Source organism: Tauraco erythrolophus, chromosome 3 (genome assembly GCF_009769465.1).
Source record: "Tauraco erythrolophus isolate bTauEry1 chromosome 3, bTauEry1.pri, whole genome shotgun sequence".
NCBI classification, from domain to species: domain Eukaryota; kingdom Metazoa; phylum Chordata; class Aves; order Musophagiformes; family Musophagidae; genus Tauraco; species Tauraco erythrolophus.
Genome location: NC_141467.1, coordinates 37,670,800 through 37,698,399, shown reverse-complemented (window position 1 = coordinate 37,698,399; position 27,600 = coordinate 37,670,800). Strand labels below are relative to the sequence as shown.

At 38.6% G+C, this 27,600-nt stretch overlaps 1 protein-coding gene across 1 annotated transcript in view; it reads left to right on the top strand.

Moving 5' to 3' along the window:
- The window catches only part of CARMIL1 (capping protein regulator and myosin 1 linker 1), a 193,732-nt gene that overhangs the window by 123,889 nt on the left and 42,243 nt on the right, over nt 1-27,600 (top strand). The window contains exons 18-29 of the mRNA XM_086608525.1: nt 107-188; nt 1,523-1,622; nt 1,710-1,764; nt 7,249-7,421; nt 9,717-9,785; nt 11,789-11,882; nt 14,138-14,236; nt 16,664-16,792; nt 16,964-17,095; nt 22,278-22,453; nt 24,417-24,504; nt 27,419-27,568. Of these exons, the coding sequence (XP_086464651.1) occupies nt 107-188; nt 1,523-1,622; nt 1,710-1,764; nt 7,249-7,421; nt 9,717-9,785; nt 11,789-11,882; nt 14,138-14,236; nt 16,664-16,792; nt 16,964-17,095; nt 22,278-22,453; nt 24,417-24,504; nt 27,419-27,568 (1,347 nt within the window). The remainder of the gene's footprint in view (nt 1-106; nt 189-1,522; nt 1,623-1,709; nt 1,765-7,248; nt 7,422-9,716; nt 9,786-11,788; nt 11,883-14,137; nt 14,237-16,663; nt 16,793-16,963; nt 17,096-22,277; nt 22,454-24,416; nt 24,505-27,418; nt 27,569-27,600) is intronic.

Sequence of the window (27,600 nt, the reverse complement as noted above, 5' to 3'; positions counted from 1 at the left end):
TTGCCACTGGTAGTGCCTTCTGTATTCACAAAGCTCCTACCACTCTTTCCTGTGTGATCTTGAAATCATAATTGGTTTGCCAAAATGGATGATGTTTTGTCTTTAGTTAAGATCGGGAGGTGCACAAGTCTTGGAAGGATGCATAGCAGAAATACACAATATCACCAGCCTAGATATTTCAGACAATGGTAAGTACACAGAACAGGGATGGAGGGTCATGCAAGTCTGGAGTCTGAGAAACGCTTTTTCTTTCAGCTCATGGTATAATCAAGGATGGTCACTTTTGCTTTATGATTATTGGCTGTATTGGTTATGGAATCGTCTCGGACCAAGAACTCTTATTGCTATAGAATAGATAAGAAATGTTTATAGACTAACTGTACCCTCAGAATTTTATGTTGTTTGAGGTAAATGTAACACAGAAGAATAAATTGATGCAGCAAGCGTCATCTAGAGGAAAGTGGGTTTAGGTACAAAAGGATGAGAACCTAAAAGAGAAATGAAAATGTAGTGAAAGAAGAGAAAGACCAGATACAGAATGAAGACGAGGTCATGATGCTTAAGAAACAAGAGAGGGAAATTTGGAGCAAACGGTCAACCAGTTTCAGATCAGAGAACGCCTGTTTAAGTCTTTGGAAGAGCCTTGGATCATTCCTGCTTTGGAGGCTCTGTGCACCCTAGCTGGGAACACCAGCTGGCTTCTCATCTTGCAAACTCAAAGTGTAGATGTGTGGAGTGGAAGAATTCACCTGCTGTGTTTACCCCTCTGACAGCCAAATGCAGGAGTATTTCAGAGACTCCCAGTACAGTTGAATGCCCAAGAAAGATGGGATGGGTTGGCAAGTGGAAAGCTTTGGTTGCTACTGACTCAGCCCAATTATGCAAACAGATTGATTGCTATAAATATAGCTATTTGACATCTAAATTATCTTGCGGATCTGGATCCTAAGTCATTGTAATCTGACTAGTGGACTCTTCAAATACACCGCTAGTTTGGAAATACAGTGCTACAGCAAGCTAGTTTTCTTACTCAGGAGTAGAATAAAATTTGGCTTGGTTTTCAGGTCATTTTATTCATAGCCTGTTATGTTAGCCTTTTTGCACTTGAAGACTTGGAGACCTTGTTGGTACAAAGCTCTGCTAGGACTAAATAGCAATTAGTGTGGTCTCAAAATTCTCAAAGGAACTTTAAACTCTCCTGACTATGCAAGGAACTACCCTTAGGTGGTTGGACTGTGGATAAGGGACTACGTTTCTCTTCTGTGTCTAAGAGATGCCTTCAGTGGCTGATTAGGGTGGAGATTTAAAGTACTCATTTTAGAGAAAGCATTTATTTTCATAGAAAAACACAGACAAAAAAGAGGGAAAAAAAAAAAGTATAAGAATGGAATTTTTTCCAGAGCTCTTGGAAATTAGTACACTGATACAGTTACCTGAATGAGTATAGTGTTATTAATCAGAGCCTGTCTGGGTCTTTTGTGAAAATGTATTTTAATTCTTAATCTAATCTGATTCTTTACAGGCCTAGAATCTGACCTCTCAACCCTTGTAGTCTGGCTTAGTAAAAACCGATCGATAAGACACTTGGCATTAGGCAAAAACTTTAACAACATGAAATCCAAGTAAGGCTTTTCTTTCTTTTAAATCACAAGAGAATGGATGAGGAGAAGCTGCTGATTTCATCGTCTTCCTAACTTTTCTTCCCTCAGAAATCTCACTCCAGTACTTGATAATTTAGTTCAGATGATTCAAGACGAGGATTCAGTGAGTATCTTTCTGCCTACTATCATCATGTGTATTTGTACCCTCACAGCCTTTTTCTGGTAATTTTTTTCACTGTGTTAATTTGCTGCATAAGATTTGATCATGATCCTGCAGAGACACATCCAACTTTTTTTTTTTTTCCAAATACTAATTTGGATTATGTGTAGCATGTAGGCGAATGTTTCTTGGGAGCGTTTTAGGTTCTGTGCCTGTTGAAAAATATTCATTCTAAATAGTTGGATGTGCTTACCCTAGTCTCTTTAGATCTGAATTATTCAGCCCTGTAGGCACAAGTTTTCAAAACTTTTGTGTCCTGATAGGAGATTACAATGGTAGTGTTCTCTGGGTGATGATACTCTTCCAATAACAGAATTTTTATTTTTCATTTCTTTAATTCATAGAATGCACGATTTCCTGACAGCTGTTCTTGGGTATTACCTTTTTTTTTTTTTGCTTGCAAAGTCACTGCAGTAATCTCCCAGAACTTCTTTCTCCTTCAAAAGATGCAAAAAACCCCATTCACTATGCTGTTCTTTACTTCTCCTAGTACATTAATCACAGGAGCAATTTCATAAAACCCTTTCAAAATGCCTTGCTGAGGTCCTTGTTTACTTTCTTCATTTCCACCCTCTCTTCTGGTTCTGAAAGACTTTTGTGATTGGATTTGTGTTTTTGCCTTACTTGGTATCCTAGTGTTGATTGGAAGGGAACTTTTAAGATGCTCTATTGCGCTCATGCTTGTCAATCTTTAGTCATCTGTCCTAATTCCTTTCTCCTTCATTCCCTGTGCAAGCTCTGCTTTCCTCATTCTCCTCATTGTCTGAACACCTGCTATTCCTGTTGTCTTTATTGTTTCACCTCCGAGTTCATGGTCTCCACACTAACTGCTTTCTTATTTTCTCCTCCCATCTGTCTCTGTACCCTGGAATTCAGTGGAGCATTTTTTACCAGGGTTTCTGATGTCTCCTTCCATACAAGGTCATTAGACCCATATTCTGGGTTCATCTTTTCTTACTGCTTAGTTGTATTTGAAGTGAATTGTTAAACTAGTCCTCTCTCCGTCCTCTTAACTGGGATTAGTGGTACTATTTTTCCTTGATTCTTTGCCTACCTCCTCACCTTATTCTTTAAAACATGGGATGTCAGTGTGATACAGTGAAGTGCTGGATACCAGAGCTGAGTCTTCAAAATTGAGTTAGCAGCTATAATGAAATCAGTCCTTGTTTGGACAAGTCAAATGGAGTATCATGCTAAGAAGCATATAGATAAAATCTCTGTATAACTTCTTGTACCAAACTTGCCTTTTCATTTTGTGGTGTGTGACCACCTCCTTCTACTCAGTGTCTAAAGGGGATGGTGCAGGGCTGTCTTCCCCTTCTCTCCTTTTCCTGTTGGTACCAGACTGAGTAGTTATCTGTTTCATCAGATAACACCTGCTTTTTCTCGTTGATCATGTCTCTGCCCTGTATCTCATGCTTAATTTTTCACAGCTATCCTGAAGACTGTTACGTCAAACCAGATTAATCATAAACAAAAGTAATTTAGTATTTTTTTTCTCAATTTCCCTCATCCCTTTGCTCTGTTGCAAGTGAACATTTCTTTCCACTCAGGCCATATCAAAAAACATCTCTTCAACGCTCTCTATGCATCTTTTCAGTATCCAAACCTTCTTCTCAAACATGCTGTTGGATTTTCACCATCTTGTTCATATTATTTGTTTACAAGGATAAAGATTCCAACTTTCACCTTATTGTCTCTATTAAGTGTATTAACAACTTTCTGTTTATCTTTCCTGGCTTCTGTTTTTGAAGCTTTCAGGTCATAGAAAAAGTAGCTGCTAAATTTTGCATGTGCCATTCTCACAGCTCTCCTCCCGTTGCATCATCAGCTTCAACTTCTTGTGCTCCTTTTCAGCCCATGGATGATGTCAGCCATTGTTCCAGCCTTTTCCACAGTCCAGTGGTCAGATGCGCTTCTGTAATTCTTACTCATCCTGTCTTTCCCCAGCTAACCTACACAACATGCTTGGTAGTCTCCTCCTGTTTTCAAAAAGTGTTACAATTAAATAATCCACCACAAAGTTATTTTATTTAGATACTTAAAGTAACTGTCTCTCCTTCATGTCATGCGTTAACCCTTGGGATCCTGTTGGTGTTACCTTGTCTTTCCTCTCCCCACATTCTTTTCTCTTGTTAATCCTTTTCAGTGAAGGAATCTTGTTTGTCTCATCAGGTGCCAAAATCGATCTGAAGCATCTTTTAGCAGCTGAAGAATTGAGGACATAGACTCTGTAGCACCATGGGAAAAGCATGTGTTGCAGATAGCTGCCTACAATTGTCCTCACTCTACCTTGCTGCTTAGAGAATTGTTTTAAGTTTCTAGTTATTTTGGCTTGGTTTTGAATCCTAAATAGAGTGATCCTTGTTCTACCATTACTATGCATTTACTGCAACAAGGCATTAAAAAGTAAGGGTGGAATTGGAGGGACGAGGATATGATGGTGCCCAGAGCATGCTGCTTGGTCACTGTTGCCTGCAGACTGGTACGGTTCAGGAACTGTGCATTATCTCCACAGAAAGCTGAGGCAAGAGGCTTTAATCTAAAGTAGTCATCTGCCAAATGCTTCTTCATATATTTATACACACTTTAAATAGATCTGTTGCTGTGTTAATGAGTCATGAGTAAAATGATCTAAACGATCAATAGCTTGGTTTTATGACTGTAAAAATACAGCTAGACACAAATGTAATTCTACACAATTTAAAAGCAGTAGTAGTAACCTAAACAGCAAAATTTACCAGATGTTTAATATAGACAAGAATGTAATATTTAGATTTGTTGGTTTGTTGTGGTTTTGGGGTTTTGTTTGTTTTTTTCCCCTCTTTTTAAGTAGATGCTGTACTGTGCAGGCTGTAATAATGTATTGTTATTTGTATAGCAGGAAGTGTCTGAAGCTGTACGCTTACTGTGCCATTTCTTTTTTTCTTGCAAAAATAGATGTTACACTGCAGGTACATTACCATTACTCAGAGTGGTAGTCAGTCCTGCATATGTGCAGAGAATTACTACAGAGCTGAATATCTTTAGTTCTTAGTTTAGTGTTTGTTGCAGAATTGACCTTTTGAGGGATTTTACAGCATTTTTTTTTGTAAGTGAACAAATTTAGCTTGATATAATTCTTAAATGTTTTCCAGCAGGAGTATGACAAAATCAATGAATACAATCATACAGTTTCTAATTCCATTCTTTACTTTAAGAATTCCGCTTCCTTAATAAGATTGTGTTAAGATATGTTCATTCTATTTTCTTGTCAGGCTTCTGTTTTCTCAATATCCAGCTAAAAGTATTAAAGTTTTTACAAGAAGTAAATGTTTGTAGGCTGCATATAGTTCTGCCTCTGTTAGTGGGGGATTTGGTTTTGGTGGGTTTTTTTTTGTTTGTTGTTGGTTGTTTTTTTTTTAATGTAATCGTCAGATAATTTAATGATTATTTAGCAGCCTGTACATTTACTCATACAAAGTTACATTCTGATAGTAGTTTGCATTCAGAGCACCAAGTGAGTCCAGAGGTGTTTGCTCCTTGCTCATTGAGTAAGAGATAAGGGTAGCTGTGCAAGAAAAATAGCAGTCCATGTGCTTCAAAGACACTGCCGACCAGCAGGTGCATTACTGTGCTATATGTATATTTCTTATGTGACAGTGATGATGTGTAGGTGTCAGTCCCTGCGGAAGGCAGCGCAGAAGCCTTTTCAAACTGTATTCTGTTTTGTCAAGGTGTTGGAGTGTGAGAGGTGAGGAAGTCTTTCCTGAAAGGATATTTGAGGTTTAGAAAAATTGGCATGTGGGAGAGAGCACCTCCAGCAAATTTACTTTAATGCCCCTTTCTGAAGTGACACACGAGAAACAGAAGAAACTTTGCTTTCATCAGGTTATCGGTGATTTCTGTCTGAGTGCTGCGTGGTGCTGATTCTCTGAATCTGTCGCAGGAGGTCCTCTCAAACTTGTGCCAAGAACTCTAAGCGCCTTTCTAATGTGACGCTAATATTCTTTAGGGTACGTAATGTAATAAAATGGGGAAACATAGACAGATTAAGGGCATTAACATAGTAATTTAATAACTTCCATTTAAAATAAAACCAGCATGTGGCTTGTGTTACTGTTAGACTTTTTAATTATAAACCTGCTGTGCCTCCAAATTTTTATGCATTTCCTCATTTATAAGTGCATTACTTATTGTTACAAGCTTTTTGGTTATCACTGTAATCCAGTGGCGGCTGGAGGCTGGAGTCCCATTGTGTAGCGGGTACCATGCAAGCATCTTGGACCCTGGAAGGTGTGCACAGTTCAATTGGTTTATTAATCTAAGCTTTAGGCATCTGATGGTAGGTGCCATGGTTCATTCGTATGAGATGTTGATTTTTCCCATACTGGCAATTTGGAGATTGTAAGCTCCTAAAATTCATCCTCCAAGACATACCTAAGTGGGTGTATTATGACAACACACTCCTCTGTATGAACTCACACTTGACCAAGGGCAGTGTTTTGTGGTATTCTCGTACATCAGCAAAGACAAATTACAATTTTAGCAGCCGTAATACCCCTGCAACACATGGCGATGGATAGACTGTAGTTCTTGAGCTCCTGCCATTGGGACACTGAGAACAGAGGGAATACAGGTGTTTTTATAAAAGATTTTCTTAAGAAAGAAGTAAGTATTCCAGTATGACTTGCTGGAGCCCAATAAAGTAGTTTCAGCTTAACATAGTATGTTAAAAAAAATAAGGTTACATAAAGATATTGCAATTACAGGTGTCATAATGTGAATAATAGCCATTGACTTACTCTTTTTAATATCTAACTCTTCTTCCTGTTTTTAATTTCAGACCGGCTACCGCTTTCTGTCTCTTTCCTCCCAAATGTCTATGCCCTTAGTTGAAGGAACAGATATGGAAAATCGTTGCTAAAGTTGAAGTAGCAATAATAAAACAGTTTAAAGGAATTGCTTTTGTTTTAACATCTCGGATCCTAATTTGCCCTTGGATAAAGATATCGGTCTGAGGGAAAGGAGGGGAGTGCTAAATATTTTTATTTCTCACTGACAGGGAAGTGTGCTGGTTAAGCAAAACCCACTGGACACTAGAAGTTGTCTTGCAAAGCTGGTTGTTGCTATCTTGCCTCTTTTCAGGTTCCTACTGTATTCTGTACTTCATAGGACACAGGAAATTGGAGACACCGTCACTTAAAAATGTCTTTTTTCCAGGGTGTTACAACTTGATCTGTGTGTGTGTGTATGTGTTTGAACCTGTGCTGTAAGTTATTGACTCCCAGTTTATCATGTGTTGTAAGATTTGCAGCAAACATAGAAATAATTCTTTGATGCTTACTGCTGTCTCCGAGTTTGGGGAACTTGTAACTTCTTTGGTTGATGTTTGAAGAATGAGTGCATTACCAGTTTCTGTTATCAGTGCCTTTCTGTGCTCCACAGCCTCTGCAGTCATTGTCCCTCGCAGATTCCAAGCTGAAGACTGAGGTCACTATCATTATTAATGCCTTGGGCAGCAATACTTCACTTACAAAAGTGGATATTAGTGGAAATGCCATGGGAGATATGGGAGCAAAGATGCTGGCAAAAGCCCTACAGATAAACACCAAGCTCAGGTAAGGGAAATGTATTTGCAGTAAAAGATAGAATGACTTAGTGATACTGAAGTTGTTGGCTTACTCTCAAGGTGTTTCTCTTCAGAACCCTTCTAGGTACAGCCACTTGATTCTCATCCTTTTTTCTTGGGGGAAAGAAAAAAAAAAAGAGCATCAAATTGTCTCTGCAAAAATATTTCCATAACTGAAACTGGAGAAAATTACATTTCCTAAATTTAAACAGGAAGACCTCTTGATGGAACACGAGCTCTAAATTTCCTAGAATTGTAGGGAAAAAAAATAACTTTTAATAGAGCTCTGCATGTCATCTAATTCAATGTCCTTCTCAAAGCCCATTTTAAAGCTATATGAGGTTGATCAGGGCCTTGTCCAGGTGGGTTTTGAAGATCTCCAAGTACAGGGACTTCACAGTGTCTTTGGGAACCCTGTTCCAGTGCTTAGCCGCTCTCTTCTGTTCTGCTCTCTCTTTTCTACTGGAGGCCTTCCCAGCAGAGAAAATTCTGGTACTTGAGTGGGAAACTAAAGTAAATTATCTTCTGGAGTGTCATTTTGTAGGAGAACCAAGTACATGTGGAATTCAGAATGGGTAGCAGCATGGGCCATCCCTACTTCCCTTCTCTCCTGCCTACAGTGCTGATGGACCTTGGCATCTCTTCTCTGCAACTTCATCCGCCCAACAACTTCTCTGCTTTTTAGCACATGTCTGGCTCTGATGGCTTGAGAGTATCACTTTTTTTCTAACCAGGATGCGATTGGCAAACAGTAAAACCTTCAGTCAGCATGAATCCTGATGGGGACCTCTAAATATGTCACTATCATCAGGAAAGCTAATCCTCACTTCTCCTCTTGTCAGACTGTGCAGATGAACCTTCCTCAGTGTATAGTCTGTGTGAAGAGACCACTTTGTGCTTGGTCTCTAAGCGTTTGTCCCCTGGAGGATAAGAAATTCACCAGAACAGTCCTGGCTATTTTGTTCAGAAGCAAGAATCCTGGTCTTTGCATTGCTAGGCCCAAAATGAATATTGAAAATGTCAAGAAAACACTGGAGAGGTGGCTTAAGGTTTATTGAATGTAGTAACTTGAAATGACCCTAGTACCTGAAAAAATAAAGCCTGGACGGCTTTCGGGATGGCAGACTGAAATGTTCCACAGTTGACACTGAATGTCACAGTTGACATAATGTCACCACAGTCTGTGGTGTGATTGCGAACTGAATAATGCAATGGTAACTGGCTCTGCTTAAAATTTTATAAAATCGTGTCCAGGTAGAAACATAAACATATTTTCAGTGACAAAAATACCCAAGATTTGACCCTAAGCATATCTGATCTTTGCAGAGTGGATGTAGAATCTCTCTTCCTCTCTTCCTTACCTCCACCTTTCTATGTAGAAAACAAAGGGATAATTCTGCCACAGCGGAAAAATGTTAATACCTGTGAAAGCCTGCTGTCTATGTGGTTTTGGTTTTTTTTTTCTTTAACACCAGAAATCATTGTTTGGTTTTGTGCCTTTTTTTTTTTTTAAGAACAGCTACAACTAGTGCTTTCGCACAAGCAAGATTTATCTGCCTGACTGTCTCTTCTGACTACTAATGAGATCTTTGAACATGTGTTTGCAAATTGCCAGGCAGTCTGCTTTAGTGGTCTAAACTGGGGGAGGAGGGGGAAGGCTCGATCACGCTTATCACTATTGTGGATTCAAAAGAGCTGCAATTTATGCACCTAACCTAATGGCTTACACTGGCAGCTAGTGATGTTGCCGGTGGAATGAGCTAGTACAGGATTGAATATACAATAGCCTGCAAGTTTTGACCACCAATCAGCGTGATTTTTTTAAATATCTTTTTCCATAATTGTAGCCATATAGCCTGTGTAGAACAGAGATTGATCACTTACTGCAATTTTCTTGTTTTTCAGTGTGGGCTTACAAAGCAGACATTTGAGCTTTATTTTTGATGCTATTCCTGGAAAAAGCTGAAATTTTATCACCAAGTCTTTCTATGAACTGTATTTTAGAAAAGTTCTGGGTTTATGTTAATAGTGGAAAATATAGTACAAAGTCCCCTTTAAAGAAAGAGAAATTGAATTTTGTAGTATCTTTGTCTCTAGCTTCTGTCATTTCAAGGTTTTAGCATATAACTAAAGACAAGTTTTTAAAATGTTGCCTGCCACTATACAATTTTGAACATACAGTACTGTGTTATTTCAATATGCAAAGTTTCAGTATAGATTTATTCAGTGGTTGTTCTTTAACTTTTTTTTTCCCCCCCTTTCTTCTTCCCCTCTAACCTCTCAGAACTGTAATATGGGACAAGAATAACATCACTGCGCAGGGCTTCCAGGACATAGCTGTGGCACTGGAAAAGTAAGTTCTCTAGCAACTGAATGACTCATGAAGAGGCCAAAGACTTAGATCCTGAACGATCTGAGCAGCTGCAGTTCTTACTGCAGTCAGTGTGATTTGAAGATGCTGAGTGCTCTCAATTTTAAGCATCAGGGTGCTTAATCTAAAGGAAAATGTGTGACTTCACATCCTTCAAAAAGGATGGGAAAAGACTCTGTGGCTTTTTCATCCGTACTCTGCTATCAGCGTTAAGGCCATTGAATTCTGCTGTTAGCATTAAAATTCTGAATTCGAGAAGATTTTCCCTTTTCTTCATTCTCTTGTGTTGATAGGATGCAGAAATTCTATTCTAGTCAGTGAATGAAGCTGTATATAATAACAGAAAATTACTGAAGCATGCCTTCATGGTCTGACTTTTTTGTCTTTCTCCCAGCAAGCTGAAACTAATAGTGATGATCTCAGGAACTGCAGTTGTTCATGGTAATTGCTGTGGTCTGGGTCATTTTGCTTCCCTGAGCTTGCTCACAGTTGCAGCCGTTACCAGTGATAGATGCTAAATGACTTTCCCCTCTTTCCATCTCCATAACATTTCTTTGTATGTTATTATTACTTTTTTTTAAGAGGGAAAAATTACGGATGTAAATTAAGTAGCAGTTGCAGTTGTTTCACATCATAAAATCCCTCAGAGAGGGATAAAGGCTCTCTTTAGGTGAAGGTAACGTATAGTTGCTGGTGTCCAGACAAGATGTCTCCCCAAACTGTGTAACTACTTAGGGGAGCATCTCAGCCCTCAGAGGGGTCATGAAGCTAGAGCTTACAAAGTTACTTGTTTTATGGAACTATTGTAGTTTATGGATTGGTTTCACAATTAATTCAGCTGCACTGGAGGAAATTATACAAATGATATATTGTATTGCATTTGTGTGGTGGGGTTTAATGGAATAGGAAGTGAAGTTGAGAAGGAAGTTAAGTAGTCTGCTGTTGGAGTTAGTGCATTTAGTGAGAGATGGGTGCACGAAGCCGGTGGATTTGACTCAATTGAAATTGTCAATTGAAGTGTTCAAAAATAGAAGGCTCCAGCCATATTTGTGAAGCTCTGGATGGAACAGGAACAGACGGTTAGTGGTACGCTTGCAGAAAGCTGAAGGAGGAGGAAGAGATGTTTGCAGGAAATTAAAGATAATTGAAAATAAGCAGGGTAATTTCCTTTCCAGTTTTTAAGAACGTCCTGCTCTTTTTTGCTTTCACTTATTCAAATCTGAAGGCGTGTGGACATACCACTGCATATAATGTTTTAGGTTTAACCATGTCATGTCATGCTAGCCAAGGTATGTTCTCAGAGTTTAAATACAGTTTTGAGTCAAGCCCAAACCCCTATCTTTATTCTCATATCATAGCAGATGGGCAAAGCTATGGAAATATTATGCAAACAAATAAGTAAAATGTAGGGAGGAATTATTTGCATAAAGCAATGCAAAGATGCTACGTTCATTTTGACAGCTTTTGTTTAAAATTCAGCAAGTGTCTTCAAATTGTTGTAAACACAAGAAGTTATTAAATACTAAATTTTCAAAACTCGGTCTCTTAGCCCTATCTATCTGTTACTGAATATTTCCATTTAGACTAAGATCTGATAGAACAGCCAGCAGGCACTGACACTCCCTGTTCAGTTTTGATGCAGGAGAAAGTAATCCAACCCTGTGCACAGAGGTACAGAGGACAGCTGGCCTCTAATTGACAGCCACTGGGCATTGGCCACTTCACTGCATTTTGTGCTTTTTAAGATCTCCACCTCTATCTAGTGACAAAGAAGAATTGGCAGCGAAAAGGAACATGCATGCCTCCAGTTAGTCCACGAATAGTTTAAAAATGTTTGTTTACAAATACGAAAAATACATTCTTGGTACCTTCCACAGACAAGCTCGATGCATCTTATTTCCCCCTTCTCCTTTATTCTTCATAAAAAGATACAGTAATTAGGTTAATTTTACTATTAAAAAATCTTTTCTTTTATTTTTCTTTAGAAATTATACTTTGAGATTCATGCCTATACCAATGAATGATGCTTCCCAAGCACTCAAAACAAACCCTGAGAAAACAGAAGAGGCACTGCAAAAGGTATTGCACATACCACAGATATACAGAAATAGAACTACCAAAGATAAAGTAATAACTTTAAATGGCTGTGATTTCATCCTTGGCTGAGTAAGAATTCTAGGCTAGATTCACTGATTGATAGATTTGCATGGACATATGCATGGTAATCAAGTGCTGCAGGAGCATGTAAGGCTTTTTATTCCAAAGAGTGGCTGGAGTAAAGGCTGATGGAATTCAGTGGTGTAGTATAGTATCAAAAAGTCATAGCTAAATAAACACAAGCTAGACCTTGTATTGCCATATGCATAACTGAAAGAGAGAGTTAGAAACTGCTATGTTTGCTGCATATGTGATTGTGCATATTTCTGTGCACATAGAATTATTGGTATACGTTTTTTATTTTGGCATAAAAAGTGCAAGGCAAAGGATGCTCTGTAGTTTGGGGAAGGATAAAAACATTTACTGCCTGTGTTTTATATCATACATACAATATCCATGCGCTATGTTGCCCTAAATAAGCAACTGCACCAACATGTTCTTTTGGATGAAGAGGTGTTGACAGTATCTGCAGTTGTTCCATTTGCATGAGTTATAAAAACTCTCAGCTGGGTTTTAATATAGTAAATCTTGCAAACTCCAAATGAGCCTCCTGCTCAATCAGAAACCATACAGTTCACATCTCTTTAATGAGTAGGTTTTTTTCAGCCAGGGTAAAGTCATAAAAACCTTGTAAATGGTTCTTACAGATAACTGTGATTAAAAAGCAAATGTCTGTGATTCTTATTAGTAAAGAAATTTTCAATAAAGTGATTCTCACAGGGAAAAGTGCTGGAGGTTGGTGCCTTTTTTGATGCATGAAAATGATCTAAATTCTGCTTTAAAAAAATCTGAGTCATGGGGTTGGACATATTTCTTACATCTCATTTAATATAATTGTAGATTGGTTCATACCTACAATGGTAGCTGCATCTCTGAAAAAAATACTGTGAAGCTTCCAGCCACAGGGATTTAATTTCTATGTGTTAATTAGGCATTATGTACAAAGAGTGTTTTCTTTTATTCATTTCAAAGTTGCTAAAACTGTTTGGCCCTGAGTTTGTTTTAACATGTGTGGTTCAGGCTTTCTTTACACAACACGAGGAAGTTCTCTCCAAAAAAAAAGGTAACAGTCTCTGGAGTGGTGCTGTGAACGCAGCTAATTCCATTCACACCGGAGCGCCTGCCCACATGGACTGAGCTGTCGTGTCTGGTGCAGGGACACCTGAACTGACTGACTGATGTGTCAGGAGGGTCTGTAAGCTTCAACAAACCACAGCTTGAGTACAATGAGAGCACTTCTGGCCCTAGTCCAGCACCAGATGGACATAGTAGCTAACCTCCCGAGCTCCAGTATCTGTGCCACACGCTTTACTTAGTGTGGGCAAATTGGTTAAACCCCACATTACTGTGGGGCATGGTCAGGCTGTTCCGGTTCTTGCTGCTGATGCAAGAGGTTTAGAGGTGACCATTAGTCTCTGCCTCACAACCGCTTGGCCACCGCACTCATCCTTTTCCCCTCTCCTCCTTTCAGACCAGATCTGTCGCCTTTGATGCACCTTTGTCAGTTTACTGGTAGGGTTTTTTGACTTGACTGAGTTTGGTAGAGCTAGGTTAGGGCGTTTTTCTATGTGCCATTAAGCTGGCTGATGGTAGGTGTTTACTGCCAGGAACAGCCATGGAGGGCTGTGACCAGCATCTGTGGGTAGGAATCACTTGTCTTTGAAGAGCGCTTATATACTGCTTAACCTTAACTAACATTTGAACTGAGGCTCCTGTATCTGTTAGGCACTTCTAGATATGTTATCTTCTCTCCAGACCATACTGCAATTTAAATCTGTCTTTGCAGCAGGTCAAATGCATCTAAAAGAAATGAATTGACTATCCTGTGTCATCATGGTCTCTACAACAAGATTTTATGGATAGAGTCCCTTTAAATATTCCTCAAACCTGGATCTACTCCTTTGTCAGCATAACTAAATTGTTCGAAGTAGAAGACTAATTCAGAAAACACTGGAAAAAGCACAGTGTTTAATGATGTGTCACTAGTCAGTGAGTGAATGAATATTGACCAATGCGATTATTAAGCATTGAGACACACAGAATAAGGTTTGCAAATAACAAATAAATACTTAGGCAGTTTTTCCTGTCAGTCCTCATTTCTGATACATCAGCAAAATTGGAAGCAGATTACAATGTGGACAGTTGACTCGGTTTCCTAATCTGGCTTTGTTTTTTAGATAGAAAACTATTTGCTTCGTAATCACGAGACCAGAAAGTACCTCCAGGAGCAAGCGTACCGGCTGCAGCAAGGCATTGTCACTAGTACCACTCAGCAGGTGAGAAATTGTTCCTTACTGGTACTTCTCAGTGCCTGCAATCTGCCTGGGGACAGAGTTCTCTCTCATTCTGTCATCTCAAGCAAGATGTGCCCTGTGGGTGATGCGTCATTTCCCAAGAAAAAGTAATTATCAACGATAATATTTTTTGAGGGGGAAAAAAAGCTTTTCTGAAAGAGATGTCTTATGTATAGTAGTACTGCATAGAGAAAGACCTGAGCTATTTTTGAGTGAACTGCTGTTAGAACCAGGAACAGTTTAGTTCATTTGTGCTCAGGAGTCTGACTTTTCAGTAGGCTCTCATCAGTATGACAAGCACAGTAATAAGACTGTGCCAGTTCTGGTGTCTGAGTCAGTTCCAGTCTCTCTGCCTGGCACTGAGCAGCCATGTAAACATGACCTTAGCTACCACCAGAGCAAGTCGTCATCTACCTTACACCTTCAGAACTGTGGGTGTCATGGGAAGGTTTACTTAGAGGGTGGGAGCAAAGGCAGGCTGAATTCTTCCATGCTCTTTATAGTCTGGACAGCTGAAAAGGCTTCTTGTCTAACACAGCCCAAAATATTGCTGCTTCGAAGCTGGGAAGATTTTTCTGTTTTGTCCACCACTACCAGGTTTCCTAAACGCCGCGTGTTCTATTTTTTTTTCCTTTCCCTTTAGAGAACTGCAAGCGTTTTCTGTGGTAGCTCACCATTCTCTCTCTTCTAGTGCTTTTCTTGCCAGTACCACTCAGGGCTGTTTTCAGCTCCAGTACACCATGGAAGCAAGGTGGTGTAAGCAGAATAAAACTTGTCACAGCCTTTGTTTTAAATTTACTTCCATGTTTGTTCACACCAGTTGTGTTCCCATGCAAATGGGAGACTGGCAAACAGGAGCAGAACATCTGTTTTCCTCTTCATCTGAGTCAATGAAATTTCTTGCTGTTATCTTTTTTTTTTTTTTGTGAGTCTTAATTCAAAGTGGCCTTTTTCTACCTGTGTTATTAGAATTTAATGGGACAGAGTTTTATTACTAGAACCTGAAATTTTGCTCTAACATCTTGACAGAAAATGATACGTGAAGGTGTACTGACACTAAAAACTGCGAGAGCAGAATCACTTTATTTTGAGTAATTTATCTGTTCCAATGTCACCTTTTTTTCCCATGTTAATAATCTCCATATGAATTAAGTTTAGATCTTTTTATAGCTTGCTGGTTTTAGTTGTGCTTTTCTCCAACAATCGCACACACCAGGTTTCGGTAAATGTAATTTATTGTTATTTTGACAGTAGAGAAAAATTACTTATTTCTATATTAAATTGTGTAGAACAAGGATGTATTTTAAAAACAGTTTTAAAAGAGAGTTGGAAAGGATTCTCTGTTATTATGGCAGAATTACATTACTATTCCCAGAGTGTATTTTTTTTTTTAAGTCCAGATGTCCCAATGAGACTTTCCGCTGTCTAATAATTAATTAGCTTTTTGTACTTATACAAAAAAAAATACCCAAAACCCTTTGAAGAGGAAGAGTCGTGTGGAGCGAAAAGGAGCATGCTGTGAAATTATTTCAGTTCTCTTTGCTAATGATATAAGATGCTAGAACTCTAGGCTTTGTATGATGATGACACATGGACTCAGATGTTGTTTCAAAATACCAAATAGCCATTTCTAATGAATGCCATGTGGGCTGATAAAGACTTTTGACTATTATTTCTCCCTGCCCCATATATCTTTATCAAAACTGACTATGTGTCAGGAATTCTTATTGGTTTGTCTTGTAAGGATACAGTCATACTGCGTGCCCTGTATTCGCAGCACGTTGAATGAGTGGTGTTGCAGATACAGATTAAGTTCAATTTATCTCACTGTGAAAGGTCTGATGGAAACTTCTGCTTTGGTAGTTATAGTTCCCTTCCAACTAGGAATATTTACATTTTGAAAGAATCCCCCCGAAGCCTACACTATTGCGTTTTGCTTAGACGGGAGAAATCTCTGTAGGTGTTTGTTGAAAGGGTAGTGACAGAGCTTTCTTTTGCTCTCTGAACTTAACAATTCAGAAACCTTTGGAACAAAGTGTTAGATACATTGGCCACATTTTTAGCATTAAACTTGCTCCAAAAAACAGAACAACACTCAAACTGGATAACTTGTTGGTTATTTACAGTTATCCTGGAGGTAACTGTAGGGAAAATTTTCCAAAGGTTTTTTTTTTTTAAATGGTAAGGTTTTATTTATTTTTTCAATATTTAGGTGTGTTTTCATGAGATCTAATGCTTTCCTGTAGTAGCATTGATATACCTCCAAGCTGTAATCATGCATTTTCAGATTGTTATATTGTCATTACAAATCTCATCATCCTACTATTGATTTGCTACCTGGACTGAATTCAGTTTGTGTTTGAAAAACGTTCTGATGTTTTATCTTTTCTGTTTCTTTTGTTCAAGTAGATGATTGACAGAATATGTGTAAAAGTACAAGATCATCTCAACTCTTTAAGAAACTGTGGTGTGGATGCTGTACAGGAAGATGTCAAATCTGCAGAACGGCTTATGCGGGATGCAAAGAACTCCAAAACAGTAAGCCTTTCCCAGTGTACTGGTAAAACTGAGAGCAGTTCAGTGTGTGCTTGAAGCTTTTATCTTTTTGTGAGAAAATCTCTTTAGCTGAGAGATTTCCTCCTTTTGCGTAGGGTTAAAGACAGGTAGTGATGAGCCTGCTTTTCTGAAGATATTCTTTCTGTCTTACAGCTCTTACCAAATCTGTACCACCTCGGTGGAGCTTCTTGGGCGGGAGCAAATGGTTCGCTCTCCAATCCAATCCAAGAGACGCTTGAATCCATGGCTGGAGAAGTCACAAGGGTTGTGGATGAGCAACTTAAGGTCTGTGGATAGATGTGTACCATCTCTCACATGCAGAAATAACTAAATCTGTTATCTTCTGTTTCTAAATGCAAATGTGCCACACATTTGTGGGTTTTTTTTTTTTTCTTTTTACTACTTAGTGTATTTGTGCGTACGCTATCTTTTCATTATTAGTTTCTTATAACTTCGTGCTTTATTATCTGGATACTTGCCTGATTGGAATGAAAAAAGTTGCTTAAATGTTTACTGTGGGCAGAAGGAGCATATACTGTTTATTATCTCATTTTATCTTCTAGAAGGGGGAGACTTATCAATTGCTCCTTAGGCCCTTAATAAAGACATCTCTCCAGCACCCTAAAAAGTTTCCTGCCCTGGAGGAAAGTACTCACTAGTTAAGATATCCTACTGGAGTGAAATCTGGTTTTCTGTGGACTCCTTTGCAGAATTTATTTCCCAGTGACTATCTTTGAATCTGGTGCAGAATTTCCACTTTAACTGTTTAGTTTGAATAACTTGTATGTATTGGGAGTGCCCCAAGAATTAGTACAGGCAGCTTTACAGGAAATCTTCCCAAAAGTTGTTTGTCAAACCTCAGTTCTTGAAATAGATGTCATTGATCTGTAAATATTCTCACCTGTGTGTTCAGCCAGCTCTTGCTCAGAAACTTCTACCTTCAATTATGTTAGATCTTACTGTATAATAACCAAGGAAGAGTCATCTGTACAGCATGTGCAAAGGTATCAGTCCAGGAAGAAGTGAAAGGGGGGAAACTTAGCAACTCTTGGGATCTGTATGGAAGCTGATGAGTTTAAGAATATGGTTCTGAGGCAATTCAGATCGACTTAAGTTTATGACTAAGCTACCTTGCCTGTCTTTTGCTATATTTAAACTTATCAAAGAATCTGAAAGTGAAGGTCAAGCTTTCAGTTGAAACAACATGAAAATGCTTTAGTCAGTGAGGAATATAATGAAGAAGAATAATAATACCGCATTACTAATTACTTTTTCAAAATTAAAAAGTTAATGAGGAGGAAAATGGTGCTGAATTTTTAGTATTTTCCTCCCTTTCCCCATTATATGAAATAAGATGAAGATTCTTTATCACTTTTTTTAATTTCTACAGATGTAAAAGTGATTTATCTGCAAGATTCTTCCCAGTGGAGCTTCTAGGCTATTACTGGGATGAGAGTAGTCAGGTCAGCCCTCAGGTCAGCACTTAAATAAGTCCTGTGCATTTTGAAGAGTCTTATAGAAGGGAGGTTAAAAAAAAAAAAAAAGCGTTTTCAGCATTTGGAATGTTATTTATAGTTCCTGGCTTATGATTGAGTTAATGGGTCTTCCATTTGTGCTTTTACACATTTACAGCAAAAGGCACTTTAGCTCAACCATTCTGACTTTTACATTTACTTTTGATTTATGTGGGGTTAAAGTTTAAGTGCCTTAGAAGAAACTATAAAGCCATAATGCTCTGTGTATATTGTAACACTTGTTTTTATTAATTTTACTCTCAAAGCTGAAAGGTTTTCCTTTAAGTTCTATGGCATGGTACTTTGCATGGAGGAGAAAATGTTGAACATGGATTAGGATTTTTTTTTTTTTCCAGTTGTTTAGGTCAATATGCAGCTTATTTGTGAAGATAGATAAAGGAGCTCACATAAGTACAGTTCTTTTTGATATTGTGGGGGGAAAACATCTGGTGTGCTGTAAGTGAAGTTTTGATGTTTAGCTTCCATAGCAACCAGAGTCTGATTCTAGAAAGAAGTGTTTGGAAATTGAGTAAAGCCAATGAACGCTCTTCAAGCAAATAAGAGATTTTCTTTTTTTTTTTTTAACCTCAGAGAAGGGAAGGGGAGGGAAGGAAGAAGTTAAAATAAGGAAAAGCAACGTCTTGGAGTGAGTTGGCCAAAGGAGAAATTATATCAAGGCCCTTGCATTTCTCTTCTCCTGATGATGTCACTGTGGACACACAGGACCCAGAGATGCTTTATTCGGTCGGCAAAGGCCCAAGGGAAAATCATAGGCAAGACAAATGGTGCTTAGGCAAGAGAAGATTGTTTTGTAAGGACAGGAGTGCTTGATCTGTTCCTCCTAAATTCTGTCCTAGTGCAAAGGTTTTGTTTGCTCCATCACCTTTTTTCATTTTTTCTTTAGATATCATCATCTCCAGTCTTTTTACTCACTGTATCTTTCTTCTGAATGTTAAGAGTCATTAATTGTGTGCAGGAATTTGTTCTCTTCTTTCTCTATGCCTGCTCACTGGCACTTGTAGCCTTGTGACTGAAATGTTTGCTCCTCCACAGTCATTATTTTTAGCTGTGAGTTTCCATCACTGAAAAGTTTGGGGATGGAAGTAGGGACCAGGGAACGGTTTCTGTAGATGTGATAATAAGTCATGTGAAATCAACAGTTGCAATCCCACCATTGAAGAAATTATGTTCAGTTGTGCACTTAAAGAGGAGATCCAAAAGATCCAAACTCTATTTAACTTTTAAATTAGACATGCTCTGAGTATTTTGAGTAAAAATTAATTTTGAAATTTTCAGGCAAGATCTTTAGTCTTTTTGCCTGCTTCTCATTGACACCTTCATGCAGCATTTCTTCACGTGATCCATTTTGAAAGACCATGCTTAGACTGCAGTTGCAATTCAACATAGCAAGCCTTTATAACTTTTGTGATTGTGATCCATCAGTAACTCTTGGGAGGCTGAGTGTGATTTTTGCAAGGTAGACTACACAGTTGCACCAGTGAATAAATGCCATGGGGAAAAAAAAGATGTGTCAGAAATTCTCATTAGTAGTTTACCTGGCTCAGTTGTCTCTACTGTTCCTCTGTGTGGATATGGCTGCAGGGGATTGAAAGGCTCTTTGTTAGTGTTACAGCCCCAGAATGTGCTTGGGGATTGAAGGAGGGAGTGTGAGATGAGTCCGTTAAAGTGCAAGAGCTTGGGAACCCAAAAACAAGGTCCATATTAACTATAATGGCAGCTGTCCCTAACACCTGTAGATCAAATGTTGTAAAGATCGGACTTCCCTATACGCTGTGGCTGCTTCGTGCTGCTGTGTTGTCCTCATGAATCTACACTTAATTTGTTAGTCAGTTAAGAGCTGCAGACGAAAGGTGCTGCTTTGAATCATCAAAACTATTGTACAGTAATGATATTTTTGTTTCTTACTCAGTATCTACATATGAAAATTGCCAGTTATGGTACGGATATACAAAGAGAAAGCTCTGATGAGATGAAGTTCATCCTGATGTCACTTACCTGTGGAGTGAGGTTGAGAAGAAAAAGGAAATCAGTAGAATTTTCAAGGGGTGCAATTAATTATTTTTGTACAGTTTTTAAGCTCCTAGGTTAGAGCTAGGCTTGATGAAATTATGGGTTTGTTTCTTTTTATTTTTAAGTACCTTTCTCTGTTTGGTTATCAGACTTCAGTCTTACAGGAGACGACTTAGTCCATTTCAGTAAATTGGGCTCTACTCCACTTGCTCGGAGGATGCAAAGTTGGGGAAAATGGGTCTTGCACATACACTGAAGCATGAACCAAGGACAGCATCTTTATTCTCGCTGCCACCTTGGAAGCGCTGTAGCCTGAGGAGACCCCACCGTCACTGGAATGCAGCAGCGTGACACCTTCAGCATGCAGAGGGACCTGCTGCTGGAGAGAACCATCTCTTTATTGATCTTTACTAAGTAGCTCTTCATGCCGGGAACGGGTGTAGAGGGTTTACTTTCAGATACTGTATTAATGAGCCTTGACCTCTTACAATCACTGAAACAAGTTATTTTATGAGAAATTAATTAGTGGTTGAACAGCCTTCTGAAGACACCTGAAATAGATTTCCTGAGTTGCTGGGACCTGAGATGGAGTAAGGTGGATATAGGAGAGAATTTGAAAAAAGAACAATTTCCAGTCATGTCAGAAAATACTGCTTTGTGTTTATGTATCTGTTTTACTGTACAGAGGGTATGTATCAACATATGGATAAAACAGTATGAATTTAAAATTTAGATTTCCAGATGACTAGCTGATTGTTTTATATCTTGTCTGGTCCTACCTAAACTTTTTGGATAGAAAAATTGAAAGCGATTAGAGAAAGATGTTTCCGTGGTATAGAGCACTAGCAGGGTTTCTATGTCTCATCCTGATCCCTATGTGTGTACATTTGAGTTTTCCTGCACTTTTTGTGACACAAGTTCATACGTGGATGATTATGTGAGGGACTGTGAGCCCTCACCTGTGCGTGTAGTGAGGGCTCTTTAGCCTTCTAGTCAGAGCTGAGGTTTGGAAAATAAACCAGTCGATGATAAAACAGGATTTAAGCCAGAATTACCTTTTCTCACAGACACAGATAGGAGACAAATCTAATGCAATTGAAAGGGGCTTCATAATAGCATTGAAGTATACATGAGAGATTTGTCTAAGAGGGAAGAAGTTGGCTTTATACTGTCAGCAGGGAAGACCGTGTTTTAAGAAAAAGAAACTTGAGGGGGTTGGGGGGTTACATGCTCCTGTTTCTGGAGCGTGTATGGTTTTCTTCTGTCCTGATTTGGGGTTTTGATCAGTCATTAAAAAAGAATTGAAATTGTTGACTGCACCTAAGGTTCACAGTGGACTTCCATGTACGTAAATGAGATCCGTATATCAAAGGTTTGAGTGCCGCCTGCAAATCATACTTGTAGCTATTTCTTAGTATTTAACTAGTATATTCCAGCCCTGTACAGCATGTCAAGTTCTCATGAGTCTCCTTTTTTCATATACTGATGCCTCTTACAAATTGACAGGTCTGGAGCATGAATGAAAATTGCTGATTCAGGGCACAGTTTAGAGCAAAGGCAGCTGCAGCAGAGCATCCACTGCTGTTGCAGCATGCAGGGGCAGCAGTGGTGGGTGCACAAGGGAAACTAATTTATTGTTCTGATAATCAAACTTGCAGAGTTGCAAATGTTTCATATTTGAAAAGGCAAAGTACAGTTGTGGGTCGTTTTCAAAACAAGTATGTTGTTCCTCCTCAGCTTTGTTTGGTAAATTACCTTTTATATTGCAGCTGGATTGCAAAATGAATTGGAAATTAGGAAGAAAAATTGTAAAAATTACAAGTCTTAAAGTGTCGTAGTGCTATGCACCAGAATAACGCTGTCATCTTCCAGGTAATGAAAATCTCAATACCTGATGTTAGCTTTTGCTTCCTGTGCTGCAGACGCTCCTGGAATCTATGGTGGATGCAGCGGAGAACCTTTGCCCAAATGTAATGAAGAAAGCTCGCATCCGTGAAGATCTGATTGAGGCTAGCACTGAGAAGATTTCCATCCCACGCACTTTTGTGAAAAATGTCCTGTTGGAGCAATCTGGAGTTGATATCCTCAATAAAATTAGGTATTTATGTTTGTGTAGTAAAAGATTTTTTTGAATGCTTTTGTGACTCACAAGAAACCATGTTAAGGCATTCAAAGAGCAGGAAATTTTCTCACAGGTCTGTTGAACTTAGTTTAGGAGATTCAAATATTTGGAATCTCCAGGGGTGTTAATTTGATCATTAATGCACGTGTTTCTATTTTATTTAGTAAGAGTTTTGGTTTATGGTACACAAACAACATTTTAATGACGTACTTTTTTTTTTAAAAACCTGTTGATGTTCTCAGGTAACACTGAATTACTGTAATAGAAGAAAATTGCACCTACTTGCTTTCAGGGTTAATAGTGATTTGTCCGTTGCTGTATTTGGTCTTGTCCTGTAGCTGTAGCACTTTAAACCTTTTTGTTTGCGTGAGAGTTGTGCACAGCAGAGGGGCATACTCAAAAAATCGAAACTTGGATATTCAAGCCACAAACCTGGAGCAGAAACAGTTACCCTAAACAACGCTTGGTTCACTCTTCAGAGGAAAAAAAAAAAAAAGAGGGGAAAAAAGAGGCTTTTATCTGACATTTTACTGCATCTTTTTTTTCATATTAAATATATACTAGAGAATATATTTATGCAATATAATGTAGTTGACCTATACTTAAACCTTTGCGGTTGCTGCTATTTGGCTAAGGAATCCTTTCTGCTTGATGGAAAAGCATGTCATTTTTCATTGTGATGCTAATGTCTTTGCAGAAGAAGAAAACAGTAAGACTTAGAAATTAGTTTTGCAGAGTGTAGCAAAATTGGCAGGAAAAGGTGTTAAAGACTTTAGCTATGCCTTCAGAGTGTTTAAAATGGTTCAGGGAGTGAGTTTTTTCACTTCAGTCCTATCAAACAAATCTTGACCCTGAGACAATAATAGTGCCCCTTCCACCTGTAGAAACTGCAACTGTCAGTGGGGTGAGGGTACCACACTGTTACCCTTCCCGCCTTATATTATTTGAAATTAATAGGTAACTGAGGAAAATGCCTTCACTCTCATTTTCTTCCCACCGTGGCTTGGCCAGTGTTCTACCTCCCTATGAATTGTGTTGCCTTTTCAAGAAGTTTCTTACCTTTTTCCCCAGGCTTTCTGCAGCAGTAGTGCTAGCCCCAGATGGAAATAGCTTTGTTAATCCAATGCAATTCAGCCCACACATAAAAACTTTACAACAAAACCATGTTACTTGCTAACAAATGTAAGTTGAAGCAGTTGGCCTTGAAACCTTAGAGGCAGGAGAGAGAGTGCTTCGGGATGAAGTTTGGATTTATGTGCTTGTCAGCTGCAAATCAACTGCCCTCCACAGCCTGAGCCTTTTGTACTGTGGCCAAAGATGGGACCCCAAGGGAGCAATTCAAGGTACACATTTCCTTAGTAGGGAGTTACCAGTGAAACCTCAGTTCAGTGAATGGGGTGTGTTGGTGTTTCACATAAGTCCGTATAATGGGAATGGCTAACATGAAGTTCTTGAGACAAAAGTGGTTACCTAGAGCAAAAAAGAGGAAGGGAAGTTGCGGTGACAAAGGCTAGACAACCAGTGGTGTACAGTTGTCCTTCAACTGGCAGTGGATTGTAGTAGTTCAGTGTACTAGTGTTAAACAGGCAGCACTGTCTTAATCTCATTCATCCGAGGTTCGTGTTTCTCTGACTTCAGTGGCGGAGTGTTCCTTGCTGAGTTTTACATGTGGTTTTTATTCAGCTCTCTTACCCACCAGATGTTTTCATTTCAGCTCTTAGAAAAATGTTAGAAGCAGGTTAAATATGGTACAGAGGCTCTTGTGTTTATTGTGTGATTCATGAGTTTATTTCTGAAAACTGCAGACACCCTCTAATGTTTTACTTCAAATAAAGTGACAGCACTGTGGATAATCGTTGCACTGTTGAACACGTAATAAAGACAAAATTCTTCTGCGTGAATTAAAAATTTCTCTGTCCCGTTTTTATTCCTCACATAGTGAAGTAAAGCTGACAGTGGCTTCTTTCCTGTCTGACCGAGTTGTAGATGAAATCCTGGATGCACTTTCCCATTGCCATCACAAACTGGTGAGTATTTGCATGCTTGATATCTGAATATGCTGAGTGTCTTAACAATGCCATTTACACTCACAACTTGTTCAGTTTCTCTGTAGAACAGCTCTGTTTTGAAATTGGTCTTATTTTCATTGGCATTACTGACATCATTTGAAATATGATCACAGGACTCTTGGCTCTTTGCTTTAAGGAAGATACGACCCTGGAAGAGACTGCATTATATGTTTGTCCTGTTATCTTTTGCACTATTGTCAGATCTAAAACTAAAAATGCCATCGGGATGCAACATTGAGTCGTTAGTTAAGAACAGTGCCAGTGCTTGTCCTGGTGAGATGGTAAGGGTTGGTTGCTTGTGAAATGAGAGGTAAAATATCATTCTTTAGAGGAGGGACTGCTTCTCAGCAGTTATTCTCTGAATGAGTATATCTTGAGGCTACCCCAGAAACGTAGGTATCAAGTTTGAAGAAAAAGGAGTAGAAACATAGGAAAGAAAATACTTTGTTATTTGAAGGTACTGAGCTGTCAGGTGGCACAGTTATTTATTATATAGGTACTTGCTTCATTGAGAGTGGAAGAAATAAACAACTGTGTATCCACAGAAAAACATTTTTACTTCTAAGGCAATGGGCCTCTGTAAGGAGAATCCAGTACTGGTTCGTTGTTTTGAAATTTCTCTGGCTTCAGCTTGCAGTCATGAATTTTTTCAGATGCTTTTCCCCACACGATAAGGGAACCATATATCTTTCTCTCTATTTCCTCTCTATGAAAATCCTTATACACAGAAAACAAATCACTCTTTCCCACCCTCCCCTTTTTTTTTTCTTTTTTTTTTAAATAAATTAAAAGGCTGGTTTATTCAAGGGTGTGTCTTCATGATACAGAGCAGCATTGTGTAAAGATACAACCTCTGGTCTCAAGAGCTATGCAGCAGCATCAGCGTGCTGTCTGAGTGGCCACATTAATCAGCTCCAGTTGGTCCTGGAGCAGGCTCAGCTGGCATGAGCAGTGGGCGGTCTCTGTCCAGTGATGTTGCACAACTTGGACATACCTGGATTTTTGCACAGTAAGTCATTTTCTCCAGCCTTTGAGTCATTTTAGTAACAATCCTCTGCACTTTCTCCAGCTGTTTTAAAAGATTCTTTTAAAAAATGGTTCCCAGAACCAGACAGACTATTCCAGTGTTTTAACCAACACCATATACAGGAGTGAAATTGATTTTCTCCTGACATTCTTTACTCCTCATATTTACATAGCCAAGGAGATAAGAATTCCTTCCTTTTGTCAGACTTTCAGTGGTAGCTCATTTTCAGGACTGGGTTTGCTAGATCTCCCTCCCAGTAATGGCTTCTAGACACTTGACACTTGCTGCTTTTCAGGATTGTGTCCATAGCTAATTGCCAGTGCTCTTGGTTCCTATGGAATCTTTGGCTGTATATTTGATTTGAGTTGATTTACTTTGTGATCCATTTTGGCCTGCGTCAATAACGTGTCCTTTTCACTGTTTAAGTCTCTTATGTTTCTGTTAGCTACAGATTATTTCACATAGTATAGCACTGATGAAAACATTGAAGAGTACAGATCTCTAAAAAGATGGTAGAGGAACTCCTGTCTAATTTGTCAGTGTTAATCTTCAACTGACAGCTGCGATCTGAGAGCTGGCAGCTAGTTCTGAATACAGCAAAGATTAAACACAGTTACAGTTCTGTGCCAGCTCCTTAAATTGGAGGTGTCACCTACTACTAATTCAGCCACCTACAAATGCCTGTGTGTGTTTTATTGACACAGCAATGTTTAAGGCAAATTTGAAAAATAAACCATGTTTTGACAAGACCTGAGTTTGCATAATGTGATGATGATTAGCATTAATTATTATTCTAGCCATTTTAGTGTGATTAAAGATAAATCCATAACAGGTCTTCAGTTGTTTTTCCTGAGTAGACACTGGACTAAGTGAGCTATAATTGACTTAGGTCATCTGTTTACCCTTTTTGGTGGTTAACAAAACTACAGTCCACTGGTTGTCTGGAGTTGTGCTTATGTTAAGCAGTGGACTCCCTAGCTGCCTCTTTGAAGGCTTCTGTGACTAACTGATTTGGGCCAGCTGATCTTCAAATACTTGCTTTTAACAGATGTTATTTAATATTCTCTTTAGTTCCCAACAGAACTAGAAAATATGTTATCATTTTCCTGAAAATGTAAACCCACTCCATTCCAAGTACAATCCAGGGTGGTTCATATAACATTGTCTGTGTTCTTGGTAGCAGTTTTTGCTATGCAAGTCTAAAAATGGATTTTATTATTATGAGAGTTTTTTCTCTCTGATACTTTAAAAAACTGTGTCCTATCCTATAGATCTACCAATGATGAATTTTTTTCTTTTTATGATAACTCCTACCTATTTCTTCAGTGAAACAGAACTGAGATATTGAACAAAACTGGTTTCGGAATAATGAGTGATAACATTTTGGCCATCAGATAATTATATTAGCTAACATTATACATGTCTTTGTGTTATTTTATTAAAAAAAAAAAAGAAGAAAAGGTCTAGGACAAAGCTTCTCATCCATCCCTTTATTTTCTTTACGGTAAAGACAGGACAACTGCTGATGAAGCCCCGTAATACTATTGTAAGTCAAAAGTAGGATGGCTTTTTATCTGACCTTTTTCCTTTTCTTTTTTTCCGATTATAGTTTTTCCCTTCCTTCTTAGAATGTGCGATGGAAGGGGTTTTCCATCCAAAAAAAGAGGAAAAAAAAAAAATCAAACAAACCCTGTGTGAAGATTAACACACATAGCTGAGCTTTGCTTTTGTAGTTGGTCTTCTAGGATCTATGATCACTTAAGTTCTTTAAGGTTTCTGGTTATGTTTGACTTGCCTTTTTTAACAGTTTGCTTAGTGCGTTCCTGTCTTTATCCTTGCCTCCAGGCTGACCATTTAACCAGACGTGGTAAACCACTTCCACAGCAGGAATCACTGGAAATTGAGTTAGCTGAAGAAAAACCAACTAAACGCTCTATCATCACAGTTGAGGAGTTGACAGAGATAGAACGTTTGGAGGATCTGGATACTTGTATGGTAAGACACATTCCTCAGTCTGTTTGGATAAG